The sequence below is a fragment of the Lampetra fluviatilis genome, chromosome 15 (assembly GCF_964198595.1).
Source record: "Lampetra fluviatilis chromosome 15, kcLamFluv1.1, whole genome shotgun sequence".
Taxonomy (NCBI): Eukaryota; Metazoa; Chordata; class Hyperoartia; order Petromyzontiformes; family Petromyzontidae; genus Lampetra; species Lampetra fluviatilis.
In genome coordinates, this window is record NC_136289.1 from 455,457 (window position 1) to 476,514 (window position 21,058).

Here is a 21,058-nt window from a genome sequence, read left to right on the forward strand (position 1 = left end):
TATTCCTAGAAGTTATGGATGATACAATCATAACTTGGCTTACATCCCTCTGCTGAACAAATTTCCCTATATCAGCTCGAGAAATCATGCAGTGTCGTGCTCTCTTATATGTCAGTGTTTGATTTTGCAAAGGGACACATTTCTGTTTAGCCAAAGTGAGCAGAGATGCCTTGTACTTGTGTGAACAAAGCAGATAACGTCTGCTGTGTTTGTGGTGAAGTGACTTTTGCATCACAAAAGCGCAGTATAAGCACTACGGTTAAGAAAGCCTATCACCTTTATTTTGGCTGCAAAATTGGAGATCAGGATAAGACGTGGGCCCCACACATTTTCTGCAACACTTGTGCAACAGATCTTTGCCAGTGGTTGGCAGGAAAAGGAAATCTATGCCTTTTGCAGTGCCAATGATTTGGAGAGAGCCAACAGATCATATCAGCAATTGTTACTTCTGCATGGCGCCTCCAGTTGGGAAAGGTGTGTCAAAGAAGAAAAAGTGGACTGTGCATTATCCAAACATTCCATCAGCTATATGCCCAGTAGCCCACGGAGAAGGACTGCCGGTTCCTGATGCACCAGAATCATTCTCACTTGAGTCAGACGAGGAAGAGGATGAAACTTCTGGTCCTGAACCATCAAGGTCACATGACCCAGATTTTCTCCCATCCTCCTCTGAACCACACCTTATAACACAAGGTGAACTGAAAGACCTTGTCAGGGAGTTGGAACTACCCAAGAGTAAGGCAGAGCTGTTGGGCTCCAGGCTGGAGCAGTGGAATCTCCTGGCAGGTGATGTTTGGGTTTCCATGTTCCGTGACCGTCAAAATGATCTTGTCCCATTCTTCATGGAAGTTGATCTTGTAGCCTGCACCAACATCGATGGTGTGATGTCAGCCCTCAACATCGTTCATGATCTAGATTAGTGGATAATGTTCATTGATTCATCTAAAATTAGTCTTAAAGCTGTTTTGTTGCATAATGGCAATGTTTTGCCATCAATTCCAATTGGTTATGCAGTCCGTATGAAGGAAACCTATGACAACATGAAACAATTTTTGAGGTGCATGAACTATGATCAACATAAGTGGCAGCTTTGTGGTGATTTGAAGGTTGTTGCCCTCTTGCTTGGTCTGCAGGCTGGATACACAAGGTACGAGAGAGTCTCACTACATCAAGATAGATTGGCCACTCCGACAGTCCTTGGAGCCTGGGATGAGAAGTGTTCAGAATCCACCACTTGTTGAATCAAGGAAGATTTTGTTACCACAGCATGGAAAGCCTTACAGTTAGTGGCAACACATTTTTTCGGAAACAACAAGGCAGACAACTACAGGGAGTTGGTGGAAAACCTCCTCAAGGCTTACAAAAACTTGGTTGCAACATGCCACTAAAGATATTTTTTTGCACTCTCATCTAGATTTTTTTTCCCACCGAACTGCGGAGCAGCGAGCGACGAGCATGGCGAGCGTTGTCACCAGGACATTGCGACAATGGAGACACTCTATCAGGGCAAATGGAGCCCATCAATGCTTGCAGACTATTGCTGGACAGTCACAAGAGATGCTCCATTTAATGAATACAAGAGACACGCCAAGAAGCGCCGAGTAGACACTGAAGAAGGACTAAACTATGTACTTATAGATACATAATAGTGTTTTGCCTTTTGTTTCATAATACATTTTATTTATATAACCTTTTTGCAGATTTTTCAAGTGTTACATGAACAGGACAGGCGAAAAGACCCAGGTTTACAATTTACGAGTAAACTCTACTATCTACACAATATACACAGACGTAAAATGTAAAAACTTAAATATCTTGGGAATAGTAGCCAATCAGTTGTTTTAATTGTCATGTTTGTTTTCAGCACATCAAAATCCATAATAGACAGCACATTTCATCTCTGAAGCAGACGACGTCTAAAACATTGTAGAGCAGCGTCATTTTACATGCATTGACCTTGCCGCTGATTGGCCTGCACCATAGACAGCCTTCTGTATGGCCCAATAGAAATGAGCTGCCCACCAGGCACCTTAATGCCAAAGCCCGCGACGAAACGTGCCCTCCTGCCTTACCCCTTGCCGTTGTTAGCGTGCCAGCGAGTGCCGTGGTCGCGTGTGCGTGCGTGCATGCGTGCGGTGCGCTACCCGCAGCGTCGTGAGCGGCTACGTCCTCTGGCGGCTGGTGCAAGCGATGTCCCCCGCGATGGACGACAGCTTCAGCGCCCCTCACCGACAGCTGCAGGACGCCGTGGCCAACGCGCAGACGGTGAGCTTCGCTCGCGGCTGAATAACCGCCCGGAGAAGCGGAGCGGCTTGCGAGTTGCACATCCTGGCTTGGGGAGAGGGGAGGTGTTGGCTGACTCGGGTCGATGAAAGTTACGATATCTGGTCGAGCAGTTGTTACAGCAGCATTGGTTTAGCGCAAAGATCTTTTGGACAACGTTTTTACAGGAGGGGTGATTTGTTTACCTTTCTTTAACTTTGCACTTACATCGTGTTTTTGTATTGTTTGTTCTAACATGCCTACCCACTCCTACTGGACATCTGTGAAAAAGAGCTTAATTCCTCCAGTATACATAAATATTCCGATTAAATTGTATTATTCTGCTATGGATATCCCGATTGAGTCATGTGCGGTGTAAATTTTTTAATTTGGCAAATTTGGACTCTGACGCCGGTAGCACGCGATGCCCCTACTCTCACGGGATCTTTAGCGGCCGGCGCGTACTATGTTGCGGTTAATGCACCCGCCAGTAATGACCGGGGCAGGTGCCGGATTTCGCGCTCTGGCTGGGCTGTTGCGACGCAATGACAGCACCGTGCTCCTCCCGTGTGCAGAATTACAGTGCGGCACGCTGGGAGTTCTGCATGGAGAAGACGAACTGGGCCATGCCCTACGCCCTGGGCGACATCTTCTTCTTCGCGACACGCAAGGAGCAGACGACCGATGATGTACGTGGACGCAAAGCACAGGAACAGATGCGCGGACAAAACACCCCTAGCACGGAGCACTACGCAAACTGTTATCCCACTGTCAGACTGTGAACTCACGATGGCTACAGCCCCACGCTGCTTTGCCTCTTGTCCAGTTGCCTTCAGCACAATTCCCATAACTCGCTCACTGCTGGTCGATCGCCTCCTTTTCGCTCTTCTACCGCTGCGACTGCTGCTGCTGCTGCCACAGTGGTTCCTGTTCCTGTGAACTTCACCCGTCGATTCCTTTTCCTGTGTCGAAGACTCGGTCTGCCAGACACTGACCGTTTCATCTTGTGGACACTGTTAAACCTTCACCACAATCCAGGTCAACACACTTACCCACCCACTCACCCCACTCACCCAACCACTCGGCACACTGCAGGTCACCAACACTTACATTTCTGCTTCGTCCCTCGCGCTGCTCCGCTCTGGAGAATCCCCTCCGTCTCTTTTTCCTGGTTCTCGTAAAAAAACCTTCATCAATTCAAGAAACGTGTTGACTCTTATCTATTTTGCAACGTTGACCCTGCTGTTGTTGCTCTCCACTTGACAGTTTGAGCGTTGGGGCGTGTGCTCAGCGATTTTGTTTGAAAGAAAGCGACCACTTCCCTGTGATGCTCAATAACCAATGCCAATAACCGCCATTCCCCAATAAGTGACGGTAACATCACCACGGCGCCTGCGCCAGGCCAGGTGCAGTTTCAGGCCATGTGAAGTGTCGAAGGCTCGTTGACAGGAGGTCTCGGGACAGACCCAGGTGCCATGGCTTGGCTGACTGAGATGACTGGTAGATGCACGCCAGCTGTGCCCCCTGCTGTGCCAACTTGCTGCATTTCTGCCGCCCGGCGCTTCACTCGTTGTTGTGAGCGTCGCTACTCTGCCCTCGTTGTTGTTGGAGGGTGACTGCCTCCAACAACTGTCGACAAGTCTACTCAGCTCCACGTCCTCCCGTACCGTATCAGTCTTCTTCAGCCCATGTCGTAGCCTCCTCTATGCGGAAAAAACAGAAGCTGCTTGGGCATGCGGTGGCTGGGCATGCGGGCTACATGACCCAGCCAACGCAGCCTTGCCTGCCGTAGGAGCTCACCGATGGGAATGTGTCCAGACCTTTCAAGGATTTGTGAGCTCCTCACACTTTCCCTCCTGGTTAAACCCAGGATGGATCACTCAATATCACCACCCCCTTGCTTGCTTCATTGCCCGCTGACCGAACAGGACAGTGATTACAGTCTATGCAGTGATATAAACATATATTTATATAGTATATAGATGTTTATAGTCGTATTGGTCATGAATGACTTCGCGAATGCAAGTCCAGGAAAAGCTCTGTTCTCCGGCATATATGGGGATTGGAGGGTGCCAGTTTACTAAACATGCCGGTGACCTGCGAGTCATACTTAAGGTTCACCACATTTTCCAAGGACATACAATGTTTACAAAAGATGCTTAACCTACGTTTTAACTATGATATAATAAATTAAATACCCTTTTACAGAGAGGTACTCACCGGTCAATTGTAGAACATCTTTGTCGTGCAGCACCGTATCTGAAGCTCCCATGAGCAGCAGATCGATGATCAGCGCACGGCAAGATGCCGGATGGCTTTCGGGATTTTTCTGGATAAATGAAGGGAGATTAGTATGACAGGTGCCGGTTAATAGAGCATTCCGGATGGTGGTGGATAACAGAGCTTTTCCTGTACACACAATGACAGACAAATTCATTGAAAGGTGTTCATTCTAAAATGCTTGCATGGGTGATGCTAAAGCAAAATTCCGGACTTGAAATTGATCATGGATTCAAACCCCATTTGTAAGGTCTAAGAATCGTCATTATTTATTTACCCAGGAAAACCATACTGATCCAAACACTAATTTTCACAAATGTCCTGCTTTGCGATGTTTGTCCAACACCAATGGCATTGTATTTCTTGTTCGTTGTGGGAGGAAACCGGAGAACCCGGAGAAAACCAATGCAGAACAGACGAAGAGCATTCAAACTCCACACAGAAAGTCCCCGCGTTGAAAATCGAAGCCAGGTCCTTGTGCTATGAGTTGCAAGTGTTTATTGTGTTACCCTGTCGCCCTCTGGATTTGGCCTGCAGTACCTTTGTAAATGGTATAATCATGGCCACCTCGCAAAAAGTCATTGAGATGGCAGTCCGCAGTGAGGCTACGTGTCATTTCCACCTTCAAATGACTGTAATGGTTTACGTTTCACGCGGATGCAAATCCATTTAATGATATATTTATTTACATTTGCACTGCGACTCCTTAGGTGAAAGAAGTCATCAACAATGTCCGCTTCTCGTTCCAAACCACTCTGACGACACTGACCTGGATGGACAACAAGACGCGAGACGATGCCCGGGACAAGGTCAGTGGCGGCAAGGGCACGGCCCCCCCCCCGCCCCCCCCCTCGCCCCCCCCTCGCCCCCCCCTCGCCCCCACCCCCACCGCCGTAGGGGCACCATCGTCGCCCTCCACGTCGTCGTTCACCGTCATGCGCCATGTTACCGTCGCTCCGTCTCCGCGGCGGTCGAGTTGCTTGTGTTACGGAAGTAGCGGTCCGGTACGGTAACGACGACGTTGTAGCCATGTGGCGGCTGCTGCAGCCGTGGGCGTGGATCGGTCGGCGCTTCGAGCGGAAGGGGCGCGCTGTAGCGTCAGCCGCCGAGTGCACGGGTCGGATCTCGGTGGGGTTGGCGGTTGTCGAGAGTCGGGCCCCGCCTAGGGATACTGTAGACACTGTAGACGCTGTAGGTAACAGGGATACAAACATGGAGAACGCCGTGGTCACCCTCGGCGTGTGGACGACTTCCCCTGCTGTTCGTGGGAACTCTCAGCGAACACGGAGGACAAGCCCAAGTTCACTTTATTTAGCCCGGTGAGAACTCGGGAGACCAGGATGAGTCTCCAGAGGGACCTGGGTCACCAAAATGAAGGAAGCGATAACTTCGAGACGAGGACGACAATTCCTCAACCTTCCACCCGTCACCTGGACCCAGAGCGGCAATGACGGGCCAACCCCCCTCCCCTCTCCTCCCCGCCCCCCTCCACTCCTCCTCCTCCCAGCGCCTCCTCCTTCTCGCCCCCTTCCCCTGAAGAAAATCCCTCGACCCCCCCCCCCCTCTGATGAGTCCGGTGTGGGACTGATGCCTGTTACCATCGATGCTCCTGGAACTACCGCTCGGAACGTCGCATCGTTGTTGATCTACACCCGTCGATGTGCGATGTGAGAGAGGATGTGCAATTCAAATATTGTATATATACATTAAAAAAACGAGCACAGCAATGAAGGAAATATAAATTAGAGCAAAAAACACCAAATATTAATGGCAATAAATGCCGCTGCGCTACTGGTGAGATGTAAATCGCACCCTGAGTATCAATCAATGTCCCACCGGAACATTCACCTCTTCTCCCACATTCGCGTAACCTGGAGCTCTGGGGGGTTGAGGCGTGCGAGTTGAATAGGCGTTGGCGAGTAGCGGGGTCGCGTGATTAGAGCGCGAGTGTGCTGAGCGACGTGACAGCATGCGTTATTTGCCTTTGCTTAGGCGAGCGAGATGAAGCCCTTGGTTGGAGCTGAGAATAAATTTAGTGACCCAGGCTGGATCAACAGCTTTTACGCTCAGGTAAGCCTCATCGTTCGCTACAAACACATTGCAATCACCATCGGTGAAGCAACAACTTTCTTTCTGATGTAATCCCTTACGTTGTTGCAATGTGTAGATTTTAAGGATTGTTAGACCGAGGTGAAATTACTCGTTTAGGAGGCCAGGGTGGCAACGCAGTGGGAACAACTCGTGCCTCACAGCAAGTAGAGCCTGGGTTCAATTCCCGACTCGGGCGCCTTAATGTGTGCAGTTTCTACGATCTTGCCCTGTTCTGCGTGAAAAACGTCTGGGTTTTCTGGTCTCCTCTCATCGTTAAAGAAAACAAAAATACGATGTAACTGGCATTGGCCAAGCATCCCAATTTTGAAAAGTGACACTGCAAACGACTCTGTTGGGATCACACACACAGTAGCAACATCGACCGCTCCTGCAAAAACTTGGCAGGACCCTCCTGAAAACGAGTCATGAGACTCGGCGAGGCTTTCTTGGGTAAACACGTGGAGTAAATAACAATAATATACAATATCTACTGTCGCCCCAAGAGGTTTAAAATATACCATACACTACGTTCGTGACTGAGTGCATTTGTGAAACACTGCATACATTTCCAATTAGTCGCATTGCAGCAAGTAGTACCATTGGTATCTGGGTCTTCTGGGAAATGACAGGTGACTTGCTGTGTGTGTGTGTGGTTTGTAGATCACACCGGATGAGAACTCTTTCTTTCACACGATGGTGAACTACTACAAGTACCTGGCCAAGAAATCACTGGAGCAGCTGTCTTTAGGCTGGAACACCAAGTGAGTATATGTACATTTCGTCTGTTTGAAAATCAGTGTAAACGGTGTAACTTTGTCTTCCTGGGTAATCGATAAAATAAATACGCAGACAATAATTCTGCTTCCCACGCCAATTGAGCTATCTCTAAATCTTGACTGAAAGCTTTCGTGACTGCGGGAATTCATATTCTTTGGGTTTTTCGGTAAAGTCACGTAGATAGGTTGAAAGAAAATAACAAAAAAACTACGGCGTTTCGATCACAACACCAGCGGTCGTCATCAGGAGGAAAAAAATATGACGATTGCTTGTGTTGTGATCGAAACGTCGTAGTTTTTTATTTTTCTTTCAACCTACCTACGTGACTTTACCGAAAGACCCAAAGAATATGAGCTCTCTTTGTTTTTGTTCCTCGTGAATTTGTGAACAATCGTCTCACGACGCGCACATGCTGCAAGTCCGGTCCATTCATCAAGAGCGCTCGTGACATCACGGAAGGGATCGAGTGATTCCATACGCCCAGCGATTCCAAAACCGTCACAGTACAGGGGTGTCACGGTGGCGAGATGTTGACTACCTCGCCTGGTGTGCAGGAGGTTGTCGGTTCGATCGCAACCCTGACGCCTGCTGTATATTGCAGTTTGAATGTCTCTCTCCCCGTGGTCGTGTGGAGTATTTGCTATAAATTTCCACGTGATGATAAGCCACTTCATTTGTGACCAGGTCACTTCTGAATAATAAAATAATAAATTAGAAAATTCTGTTTCAGTGCGGCCAGTTGACGGCGTTACAGTTGAGGTCTCCCTTAAAGACAAAGGTCCCCCGTGGAGCCTTAGCAGACTCTTGGGGGTGAGTGTTGCGAGCGAGTAGTAGCTATGTAGAGCCCGTGACGGCGCACAAGAGGGTGGGTGGCATGCACCGCATCTAACCACCTTTGTCTCCCCAATGCTGATGTTTACACGCCGCACCAGGCACCCATTTAAGGCTGAGTCAACCTCGGGGAGGCCCAGGACCGGTTCAGTTATCGGTCACCGATGTTGTCTGTGAGCAGGAATTGAAGTTGGGGGTGCGTGGGGGGGGGGGGCGTTGGGTGGGGGGCAGAGAAGGAGGGGGGCGCGAGGAGGGGTAGCGGGGCATCTGGAGTGTCCTCGGCAGGGTGCGGGCTGGACAGCAAATGCCGCTGGGTCACCTGGTGATGCCGACAAGTGCAGCATCCATTCAGTGCAGGACAACTCACTCACGCAATTATTATTATTATTTGCGATATTTTAGTTGTAATAGAGTAAACACACTAGTGTGTGTGTGTGTTTCACCCAAAAGTCGGTAAGATGAGCATCGACCCATTGCTCATTTGCACGGGAAGTTGGCTTGAGTCAACTTCTCCCGGGCTCGTGAATGAAAGCGGTAGCGTGTATTGTCATCGCTGGGCAGCACGGTCCTCAATGTGACATCGTTCTGCACTCCGTGGCCGCTTTCTCATCTCGACGCGGTGTTTTTGCGTCTCTGCAGCGGCAACCTCTTTCCACCGCAGGAGGTGGAGAGTCGTTACCTCTACACAGATAACCGCAATAAGCTGTTCGTGCCCATGGGGATTCTACAGCCACCCTTCTACGACCTCCAGCAGAAGAGGTGTGTCCCCCTCTCCTTGTCCCCCCCCCCTCCTTGTCCCCCCCCATCTCTTTGTCCCCCCCCCCCTCTCCTCGTCCCCCCCCCTCCCCTTGTCCTCCCCCTCTCTTTGCCCCCCCCCTCCTTGTCCCCCCCCTCGCTCCTCGTCCCCCCCCTCCCCTTGTTCCCCCCCTCTCCTTGTCCCCCCCCCTCTCTCCTTTCCCCCCTCTCTCCTCGTCCCCCCCCTCCCCTTGTCCCCCCCCCCTTATCCCCCCCTCCCTCTCCTTGTTCCCCCCCTCTCTCCTTTCCCCCCCCTCTCCTTTCCCCCCCCCCTCTCCTTGTCCCCCCCCTCTCCTCGTCCCCCCCCTCTCTCCTCGTCCCCCCCCTCCCCTTGTCCCCCCCCCCTTGTCCCCCCCCCCCTCTCCTTGTCCCCCCCCTCTCCTCGTCGCCCCCCCTCTCTCCTCGTCCCCCCCCCCTTGTCCCCCCCCCCCCTCTCCTTGTCCCCCCCCTCTCTCCTTTCCCCCCCCCTCTCCTTGTCCCCCCCCTCTCCTCGTCCCCCCCCCCTCTCTCCTCGTCGCCCCCCCTCCCCTTGTCCCCCCCCCTCCTTGTTCCCCCCCCCTCCTTGTCCCACCTCTCTAAGTCTGCCTCTCTGAGGCAGCATGCGTTAAGCATTCTTGAGTGTCAGTGGAAGTCTACTCGGGGATTATTCATTACGCGTATTGTCGTACGTGTATCTTCTCTCCAGATATCTGCGGTATGGAGCCATTGGGTCCGTCATCGCCAGACAGTTTCTGCATGGGTTCTATGGTGAAGGTAATGATGACACACCATCGTACGTCAATCATAGTTACACCGACATGCCGTCTCCCGTTTTGGAAATTGTGTATCAGCTCCGATCAGTCATAGCAATGCAGGTGGTTTGATGGCTCACAGTTGACGTTTAGAGCAAAGATCCTAGGTCCAGTGGCCTTTGTGTGAAGTGTATCCGTTATCAGTCCTCCCATTCTGCACGGGTTTCTTCGGGGTTTTCCGGTTACCTCGCATCGCTAGAATCACGCACAGCGTAACTGGTGTTGGTCAAAACAGCCCAATGCTGAAACATGACCTGAAATATGCTCAATTGGGATCACACAGCAGTAGCAGCAACATTGTTCCCTACTGCAAAATCTTGGCAGGACCCTCCTGGGTACACAGGTGAAATCAAAATCAGATTACGGTCATTTCCCGCTTTGGCCCAGGAAGGGGTTGTGCCAGTAGAGTCGTGACGTTAGTGCCGGTGTGCCCCCCAGGGAGCCAGTATGATGCGAGCGGCGTCCACAAGCCGTGGTGGAGGAACGCGACGCGCGAGAAGTTTGAGGAGCGGGCGCGCTGCCTGGAGCATCAGTACGGGAACTACTCGAGCGGCGGGCTCGCCGTGAACGGCACGCGCACGCTGGCGGAGAACGTCGCCGACAACGGAGGCCTCGACACCGCCCTGCATGTGAGAGCGCCGCCCCGTGCCAACGCGTTCACAAACACAGGGCGCCTGGAGCGGGCCGGTGGGGCTGAGTGCTGTTAGCAGAGAGCGTCTATGAAGGCCGACGTGGCACAAGAGGGGGTGGGTGGCGAGCACCATGCCCGGCCGCCTTTGTTTCCCGAGTGGCGATGTTTACACACCGGACCAGGTACTAATTTTTTAGGCTGAGTCAACCTTTGGGTAGGCCCAGAACCTGTTAAAATAATCGTCACTGGTGTTGGCTGTGAGCAGAAATCGAACTCTGTTCACCGGGTTCGTAGCGCAGCGCACTAACTGACCGCTACGCTACCACTTCCCACATTGCATTGACACACACACAGACATACAGTGACACAAAGACGAAGATGCCCACGAACCCCAATCAACATCGCACCCCCGACCAACCCCGCTAATGGCACTTGCTCCTTCTGGTGCGCAAGTTGCTCCAACACATCGCCACGGTGGCGAGCTGTTGACTACCTCACCTAGTATACAGGAGGTCGTGGGTTCAAACCCAACCCCGACGCCTGTGTATTTGAAGTTTGTATGTTCTCCCAGTGGTGGCATGGATTTTTCTCCGGGTCCTCTGGTTTTTCTCTCCACATTTAGAACCAACGTGTATTTTAAGTATTTTCCTCTATGTTCATGTGATTATAGCCATTTCGTTAAGCTATTATTTCTGGCCAGGTCACTTCTGGAAAAAGAGCTGTATAGTTCAGTGGGCCTTACCTGGTCAAATAAAAACATTGTTTAGTTTTTTTTTTATTTTGAAAGAAAAACTGTGGTGGCCGTCCTCTTGGGCGCGTTCCCTCCTTGGGCTTCCACTCCGCCGTTAGTCTCGACCACCGGCCACCAATCCCTCCTTGCCGTGACACGTTCCGCCCAAGCCCCACTCACTGTTATTATTAAATATTTTAAACATCCCTTGATGCCCACGACCACAGCAATAAAATATCAAACTGCTCTTGAAAAGTAGCTGTTAACATTTGTAAGGAGGCACCTCTGTGCCAGTTATTGTTCTGGAGAAAGTTTTGGCCGAAAACCAAAAACCATCGCGGGTTACAAACTGAAAATGGTGGCAGCGAGGTCACGAGAACGCCTCGATACAATACCACGCGCCATGCAACAGCGGCACGAGCTGCAACACGTCATTACAAGGGTTGTAAAATAGGTCTCTTAGAATTGTTTGGGCTTATAAATGGTCAATAAGCTCAAAATAAGTTAAATGTGGAGGCCGCTGCCGATGACTGCAGTGTTACAGCTGTCGAAGCGAGGTAGTCGCATGACGGCAATTCCCAAGGTCACATTGAGACTCGCGGTCATTCCCAGCATCCTGCTTCTCAAGGGCCGACGCAGTTGTGGTGCCGGGAGTGATGATAAAAAGTGTCGTGAGACTCAGTGAGGCTTTCTTCGGTAAACGAGAGGAATAATAATGAGAAATAATGTATCGGAACATTTTCAAACTGTTCACAAGTGTCTAATGAGTTGTGTGTGCGGTGCTGTGTCAGGCCTATGAGGACTGGATCGCCAAGAACGGAGAGGAGCCACAGCTGCCCTTCCTCGGCCTGAATGCTCGACAGACGTTTTTCGTCAGCTTCGCTCAGGTGCCCCACTCCCTGCACCCAGCGCTCCGCTCCGTGCCGCGTCACCGCCGCTCGGCACAGCCCCTCGCACCTGCCACTTAAGGATAAACAACCGTGCGCGTACGAGAAGCACGGGCGTGCGCACGTCGACTCGCACGTAGGCACGCTACGTACGGCGCACTCGTGTTCCCTGTGGCTCTCAGCACTGTCACACAACAAATGTAAAACCTGCGCATGTTACTTTCTTCTGAACAGCTAAATTAATCGTTCGTGTTGCCACTGGGTTTGTTTTGCTTACAGCAAAAAGTAGCCTTTTCATGCAATTTTAGATAAATCATTGCTTATATGTTGTTAAATTGAAAAAATACATAACTTTTTATGAAACCTGCTCTAGGAAACCGGTAGCAACACGGCTGTGAGTGAGCTACGCGGGCTCCCAAAGTGTAACATGTGTAATGGGTTCCGGAGACACTTGTAGAGGTAACTTATTTATTACAATGCAAAACCTCAACAGTCCTGATACTCTGTTACAGCCTAGGTACACAGCCTAGGTACACAGCCTAGGTACACAGCCTAGGTACACAGCCTAGATACAGAGCCTAGGTACACAGCCTAGGTACACAGCCTAGGTACACAGCCTAGGTACACAGCCTAGGTACACAGCCTAGGTACAGAGCCTAGGTACACAGCCTAGGTACAGAGCCTAGGTACACAGCCTAGGTACACAGCCTAGGTACACAGCCTAGGTACACAGCCTAGGTACACAGCCTAGGTACAGAGCCTAGGTACACAGCCTAGGTACACAGCCTAGGTAGACAGCCTAGGTAGACAGCCTAGGTACAGAGCCTAGGTACACAGCCTAGGTACACAGCCTAGGTACACAGCCTAGGTACACAGCCTAGGTACACAGCCTAGGTACACAGCCTAGGTACACAGCCTAGGTACACAGCCTAGGTACACAGCCTAGGTAGACAGCCTAGGTACACAGCCTAGGTACAGAGCCTAGGTAGACAGCCTAGGTACACAGCATAGGTACACAGCCTAGGTACACAGCCTAGGTACACAGCCTAGGTACAGAGCCTAGGTAGACAGCCTAGGTACACAGCCTAGCGACGCAGCCTAGCGACACAGCCTACTCTTAGCGTACCTGACTCTAGCTACGCTCTGGGGTCCTCCGGCTATAACTACCCTAGGGGAGGCTACCTGACCCGACCCAGCCAAGGTGCGGCTCTAGACTCTGGCTTCCTCGGAACTCGCCCTTACAAGGACGTAGAGCCGGGAGTCCCAGAGTCCCACCACTGGCCCGCACAACGTCCCGGCCCTTACAAGGACAAGCGGGACGAGGGGGTCCAGGGTCCTAAGCTGGCTGGTCTTGGGGCTTGAGCTGCGACTGGCCCCGATCGGCCAGGGAGTGGCCCTTTTATGCCTCTTGCCCAACGAGGGGTGGGGTTGTGTGTGCCCCCAGATAGCCCACAGAGCGCACACAGCCCCCCCCCCCCCCCCCGTTGGTGGCGCCAAGGGGCTTAGCTGTCTGGGTTGCCTGGGATCGTAGGGCCTGGCGCCGAGGGCTTATCTGCCTAGGATCCTAGAGCCCCCAGCAGCCCCTCCCCTCTTGGGCTGGCACAGTGGCCCCTCCCCTGGGGGTCCAAGCTACCTGCTGGTAAGTGTGGCCCATCTATGGCACTCCACATGTGACGAGAGTTGGTGGTTGGGGAACCATCTTCTAGGATTGTCAACCAAACCCAGACATGCTCGTCAATCAACCTAGGCCTACCATTCCTCTGCGGTATCCTAAATACAGGAATTCTCTGCTATATGTTAAGGATGTGTTCCTGCTACTTAACTCGAAATTACTTCAAGTGAATTCTAATTTCCCATAGACATAATGTTAAAATCAGAGGTTGCGTTCCTGGCCAACATTTCTGGAATAAAATATGTGTGACTAAATGTCATGAAGTGCACAAAAATGCATATGATTAACATATATTTTAACTCATGATAAATACAAATAATTAGGTAAAACTTATCAGAGATGGATTAAGAGCTTGCTGATCGAGTGCTCTAGGGGTGAGCAGTGGTGGAGTTACGCAGACGAAGGGGCAGGGTCTCTCCTGCCTCTACAATGACGCTGGAGCCGCAGGAATATTCACTCGAGAAAGCTGCCTCCCTTCTGGGCTCTTCTTCAGACATTCTGGCCTGATTGCAGAACTTAAAGAAATCTGTCCCAAGGCAGCTGGACAGCATTTTTCATCTTCTGCTGGTACAGCTTCTTGTAGCAGTGAATGCCAGTGAACATTCGTGGTGGTGGTGGTGGTGGAGGTATTGATTTATTGGCTCTACCTCAGCTCGTTGTTACAGCTGCATCCTTGCCATGGGACTCCAGCAGCTCCACCATGTTGTCCGACATAGTGGAGTCCAGCTTGCGTCTACTGTCCAGTATTACATTGCAAAATAGTCCGTTTTCACAGCGTGCGTTCCTCGCTTAAAAATTGCTCAATATGTTGTGCATTTTTTTATAGAACGCATATGCGAAACATTAAACTTATGAGGAAATATGTTCCCTAATCCATCAGCAATGTATATAAGCGAACTAATCGCAGGGAAATCCTGTAAATGCTCAAAACGAGACCAATAGGAGATCTTGGTAAATCTCTGTTCCTACCACCTGAATACAGATGCGAATTCCGTGACGGGTGGCTTCCCCAGCGGGTAGCATTGGTTTCTCTGTTCTCATGTCCATCTGGCCACCCTCCTTGTGTCTCCATCCAGTCCCTGTGCTCCGCGGAGACGCCGGAGCACCTGCGGGAGACGCTGGCGACAGCCCCCACCAGCCCGTCTCGCTTCCGTGTGCTGGGGGTCCTCTCCAACTCCGCCGAGTTCTCCAAGGCCTTCGCCTGCCCCCAGGGCTCCGCCATGAACACGGAGAAGAAGTGCCGCGTGTGGTGAAGGTGCCCGTGGGAATGGACAGCGGCGGCTGCGGGAGCAGCGTGCCGTCCCGCCACAGCACGTCTGCTTCGAGTCGGTTTGCTGTTGCCACTCGGTCCAATGAGCCCAGACCAGATATATTACTTGTCGGTACCACCTGAAGCAGCAGCGCTTCCGTGGGTTACAATTTGTGTGCCCAATGACTGAAGTGATAACCATTCGTAATGAGTGGGTTATCAAATAATCCACTCGTATTGGCAGTATAAAAACGTTGGCATGTTACCTTGGGTGGTACAAATTTTTGCTCTGGTCCATGGATTAACACTCAACCCATTTCGATTGGTTATAATTAACCGTATTTGTGAGGTATTGCACATCTCAAGAGATTAAACACAGACGGCCAATCGTGCCACCAAATCAAGAGGTTTTAATCCTTGTTAGGCCTCGCCAATACAATTGGCTTAAACGTGTTACTTTGAACCTAATTAGGAAATGCTCTTTCATACGAGCAGTCATTTTTATACTGATTCTTGTGTTTAAAACAAAACACATTCGATAACTTTTTAAAGAAATGCAATAGGGGCAGTGATTGTTCCCTCGGTTGGATGACGTCTTCGAGCGCCATCGACCCCGAACCCCGTTGAACTGGCACGGCTTCCCCGCTCCCCGACCACAGCATCGTGCCTTCCGCGGCAGCACTCTCTCGCAGCTACAGATTTTGAACATGCGTGGCAGAGGCTTCGCTGTCGTTTTCCCCGAGAGCATTTTATCCACATTTTTGTAAGTTAACATGTAGATGCACATCAACGTGTTTGTTCCGTTAACGTAGCTGTAGTCAAGTTTTAATGCTCTTTAGTATAAGGCGTAACATTTAAGATAATTTGCTAAATAATTAGTGAGTTGATTACACGCAACTGTGTGTTCTCAAACTGTGCTTTAAACGTTGATGCTGTCACAGATTCGATTGGCTGGTACACACATCACCCCCACGAGTCATAGGGCATCGATTTTGCTTGGGACAGGAGGAGGGTTCTTGGCAAACAGGAGGGAAGTGGAGCGTTGCGTAGGCTTCCCACGGTCGGTCATTGGACCCCAGATATTCGGTCGTGGGTTGACGCTGCCCCACGGATTGCCCGAAAACCGAAGAGACCAATGGTTGGAGGCAGTGCGCGCACGTGGCCTTACTTGGTGGTGGTGTAGTCGTAGTTATCGCTGCATGTGAACGGTACGTATTATCAATTGTTTTATTTCGTTTTTATTTGTTATCGTTGTAATTGCTGGATAATCGTTTAGCCGCCTGTGTTTCACTCGTTTGCTTTGGTTTGTTGTTGTGTTAAGAAATGTTTCAAAACCTGCACCTTAGTGAGCAGCCCCACGCCCGTTTACGCCCAACAACATCCTCGCCATGGACAGCAACCCCAACGCTAACCACATACTGGTTATCCGCACCGTCACCATTGGAGTCATCGCAATTAAAATGCTGTAGGGTTTATCGAATGAGTTCTGAATTGTCAAGTAACCTGCGTAAGGCCGCAAGCCCTTGTCGTGACCGCTGGCCGAGCCGGGAGCTCGCCGTCACGCGATCAGTACGGCGCGCTGCTCATTAAACAACAAAGCTGGAGTGCGATCGCTCTCACTTCCATCTTAAAGGATGGAAACGACTTTGAGAGCGCGAGCACGGGGAAGGCTGGGTAGGGGAGAGCGAGCTGGAGGGGGTTCGGAGGAAATGAAGGGACGACCCCACTATCGACAGACCCCCAGTGCTGCTGGTTGACGGGGGAAACAAGTTTACCCGCGAATTGTACGAATGTGAACATTCCCTGGGGCCTGTTCACATGTCCACTGCTCACGACTTGTGACTGAGCTTGGCCTTAGCACCATCGGCCAAGGATGATGCATAGTGGACGGGCTGGGTGGGGAATGCATTCCGGGCAGTGTTGCTGCTGCCGAGCGATGTTTGTTTGTCGGTCCCTCTGAGGGTTTCCTTGTGGTCTGCCATTTAGAGAAGCACACTTACTGCACACGGTATCTGATTCCTGACAAGAGAGTGGATTTTGGATGGTGATATGTGGCCCTTTGGGGTTACATTAAATGTAGAGTTGCTGGACAATGCAGCGGTAAAGTTAAAGATTCTATTCAGAGTAAAGCATGTTTTGTGAAATGTCCCATTTTGGTTGAAAATTTGCACTTTGAATATGTTTTCAGATGTTAGACTTGCTCAACTGCAACGTTGTGTACCTTTTAATGCCACTTCTGTATCGTGTTTTTGCGCTCCCTGTAGTCAACATGCAAACAATCATGCCACTACTGGACAGTGTGCAGACATTGAACTGAACTTTGACAAGTCTCACACTGCAATTCTCGATGACAGAGCTTCTTGCACTATGTCGAAACCATAGTCGGCTCTACCTCTGCTCACGGTAGCCTGTCACCTGCTGATCATGTACTGTATGTTGCAGTTCTTTTGCGCCGTACGTAGCCAACTGTGCTAATCGGAGATGTGGGAGAAAGACAACAAAATTATTTTGATCAAATCAATGCACAATATCAGTCTCATTTCAATTGTAGGAAATAATACAAATGGACATGTGCTCGGCAATCACCGCCGCCTCCTGGGAAACGAATGCTACGCGCCGAGTCACGCCGTGCCGCACAGGGACAGCTGCCCACGGGGAGACGCGTCGTTACACGAGAGAGATGCGAATGCTCGTCCGTTCATTCGTCATAAAGTAGTGACGACCACTAAAGTGTCTCGCACAAATGTCTCTCGACGTTCTACGGCGTGATCCTGAGAGACTTGGAGACGCCCTGACCCTCGCAATGGGAATGCACGCCGCGTTGTTCGGCTTCAGCACGGCTCGTTGCCCCTGCCCAAGTTGGGGCAACGCTGGTAAATCCACGTTTCCGTGGTGGGCGCGAGTTTTCACTGTTGACATCACACCAGGTGGGGTACTGTTTTATTTTTAATGAAGGAGTGATGGGCTCAGTTAACCCCCAACCAAGATTTTAACTTGCGTTCATCCCTTTCCTTGCCAAATACTCTAACCACTGACCCACTCAGCCAGATAATATACAAGACACTTATACAGAACAAAACGATGGTCAGTCGCACGGTGAAATGAGTAAATACGCAGACCAGACGCCTCCACATAAAAAAAAAATGTTTACACATCCAATCAGCCACAAAGCCTTCTGGGAGCACATAGCGGCATTGGTTTAGCACGAGCAAAAGTCTGTACTGGCTTCAACATTCAGTTGTCTCATCAGGCCTGGATGAATCCATGCTGGGGAACAACCAGATTCCCATAGGCAAGGACCCTTATGTTAGATACGGATCCTCGTTTTGACACGCAACTATACTGCATGGAATTTAACATAAATAACTCGTGAGGGTTGGTAATTATAACTCCATGGTGATATTAAAAAGGCAAGTTGAGACATTGGGTGGCCCGTAAACATGAGTTTTGTTGGGATTAGGATGCTGGATCCCAACACCCATGAACCAAACCCCGTGTCCTTCGGTGAGTCAAGTTGAGGCCTCCGCTGTAGCACCGCCTGGCTCGACACGCTGCGTGTAGCTATCGCTGCCATGTGCCGTGTTCATTTGATTCAAGCTAATTGCCTCATCCTACCCACAAACCCCGCAGTCACCCGTGTTCACGTTCAGGGTGACTGGAGGCTTCCTCAGCTGTTGGCAGCGGGGTTTTAGAATCGAGCGGTATTTGCTGCTTTCACGTTTTGCACAAATGGACAGTCGATTTTCTTGAAGAGTTGATTGATGGATCGTTGATTTCATAGTTTTGTGAGACTAATTGTTTCGTATCCCAACGTTGACCCTGAAATGTGTGTACAATAAAATTGTTACCCAAATATAAAATCACGCAACTTTCAACATAAGAAACGATTAATGTCGCTGTCATCACATTCAATGCTGCTGGAAATGCAGAGTTGCATTGTACTTGCCACTGTTGTGTGAGATTCTGTTTGAGAATAACTGGCGTGACAAACGTTCCAGATGTTAAGTAAACATTTGTTGGGGTGATACTACGTAGATAAGACGAACATTTTATATTCAGTTTGGTTTTATGGGGGTGTCTGGATACTGGTGAGAGATTCGCAATATAATCCTTGTTAACTAGGAGTAATTTTTTTCTGCAATAAAATGATCTGCAAATACCTGAGCCTTATTCATGCTTGATCAATGAAGGCAGCGGAGCGGAGCAGCGGTAGCGCCCATACCAAGAAGTCCTGAGTTCGATTCCCACCTCGGGTGCTTTTCTGCGTGGAGTTTGTATGTTCTCCCTCTGTTCTGCATGGGCTTCCTCAGGGTTCTGCAGTTGTCTCCGATAGCTAACTGGCATTTAGCCAATACCAGTTATGTTGTATGTGTTTTTTTACGTCCTCCACATGCTCAAAGAAATTTACTACAAATTACTCAATGAGAGTACACAGCAACATCGCCCCCATACTGCGAAAACTTGGCAGGAGCCTCCTGCTCAAGTGAGGCTTTTCGAGGTAAATAATCCTTAACGTTCAATGGGCCTAACTGCCCTAACATGACAGAATGGGACGACTAAAGCTCTCCTGGATAAATGCCATTGCCACAATGTGTTCTTGCAAGAGCACGAATGCATGTGAATGGACCACCGTGTTGACTGCCATTTTCATAATGCGTTAACTGTCTTGGCATGCCCCTGAAGTCGGCGGGGGGGGGGCACCCCAAACCTTCAAAAAACAGCCCCCCCCACCCCCTTGTTAAATATCCAAATGGTGACAAGAGTCGGAGTGTCCTCTCTGCTCAAGTGGAGCGATTATAATCTCTGTCGATAAATCCCATCGGAGCAGAAGAGCGAGTGCAAGGCTGTGAAAGAGAGTTTTATTAACACAGCCACATGTGCCGTTTTCCTTATCCAAACCACCGTTTCTGAATAACTGGTGGGCCATGTTTGCTAAACTTTTTGAGCGAGTGGTCTGGATTCTGCTGCTCGGGGTTGTTGTGCGTGCAACGCTGTACACCTCCACGTGTTGCTCATTCCAAGTGGAGCGCCGGGCCGCTCCACGCACGGAGCCGCTCTGCATCGGAAGTGGAACGAAGTGCAGGAGACCGAAGCCAGTTCACGAGTTTAGGCGATGAACTTCTGCAATAAGAACACAGTTTAACACGTAGGCTTTCACGACCAATATCCATAATAGAGGTTTTTTTGGGGGAGACCGCACAGAAATCTGCTCTTATCAAGACGCTCATTCATCGAGCTAAGAAAGTGTCAGATGGTGACAGTCTGAGAAGTGAAATTCAACATGTTAAAGAAGCGCTGCAAATTAACGGTTACAATGATGCACAAATCAACAGGGCATTGAATGCCAAAACCAAATAAAATTACACGAGCATTGAAACTGCCCAAGTATTTAAAAAGATCAAAATACCGTACATTATGGAAGTAACTGATAAGCTAGTCAGATGTTTGGAAAAACAAAATATCAGTTAGATTTGTCACGGTACATAAAATACAGAAATTAATATCTGGTACAAAAGATGTATTACCGAAGCTATCAAGAGAAGGTGTGTACAGGATTAACTGTACGTGTGGCAAATGTTATGTTGGGGAAACAGGACGAATTATCAGTTTTTAAAAACCTATTAAGGACGAATAATCAGCACGAGACTAAAATAACATCAGAGAAACATAATAAAATAATTCTCACGACGTTTTGGACGCTGTCTTTCCGACAGCCCTGTTCTTCACCTGAGGACGGCTGCTTGCGTTGTGGCCGAAACGTCGTATTGTTTTATTTGTATTATTTTATTATTTCCCTTCTACGTGACTTTACCAAAAGAACCAAAAAGAATACATTTGTAGTGATGTCACTGTGTGGTGCCGGGCTTACGAAGCCACGGCGGATAATGTGTTGGCATTACGTGTAGCCCGCTTACTGGGCATAGTACCAGCCCTAGCGGGGCTTGGGTGAGCGCTGATCAGCGCGGAGGCACCACGTACAGTGTGCGGTGCGGGCCTTCGGTGAGGGAGCAAGAGGGATTGTCAGCCAACCAGGGTTACGTTGGGGCATGGTACGCTGGTTG

The 21,058-nt window shown here is 50.0% G+C and overlaps 1 protein-coding gene across 2 annotated transcripts in view; it reads left to right on the forward strand.

Moving 5' to 3' along the window:
* The window catches only part of LOC144936080 (endothelin-converting enzyme 1-like), a 56,208-nt gene extending 37,053 nt beyond the window's left edge, over nucleotides 1-19,155 (forward strand). For both annotated transcript variants that reach the window (XM_078862907.1, XM_078862906.1), the window contains exons 10-19: nucleotides 2,151-2,265; nucleotides 2,838-2,951; nucleotides 5,253-5,351; nucleotides 6,535-6,612; nucleotides 7,294-7,394; nucleotides 8,881-9,000; nucleotides 9,722-9,789; nucleotides 10,266-10,456; nucleotides 11,980-12,075; nucleotides 14,824-19,155. In XM_078862907.1, the coding sequence (XP_078719033.1) occupies nucleotides 2,151-2,265; nucleotides 2,838-2,951; nucleotides 5,253-5,351; nucleotides 6,535-6,612; nucleotides 7,294-7,394; nucleotides 8,881-9,000; nucleotides 9,722-9,789; nucleotides 10,266-10,456; nucleotides 11,980-12,075; nucleotides 14,824-15,000 (1,159 nt within the window). In that variant the 3' untranslated portion in view covers nucleotides 15,001-19,155. The remainder of the gene's footprint in view (nucleotides 1-2,150; nucleotides 2,266-2,837; nucleotides 2,952-5,252; nucleotides 5,352-6,534; nucleotides 6,613-7,293; nucleotides 7,395-8,880; nucleotides 9,001-9,721; nucleotides 9,790-10,265; nucleotides 10,457-11,979; nucleotides 12,076-14,823) is intronic.
* The last annotated feature ends 1,903 nt before the right edge of the window (nucleotides 19,156-21,058 follow it).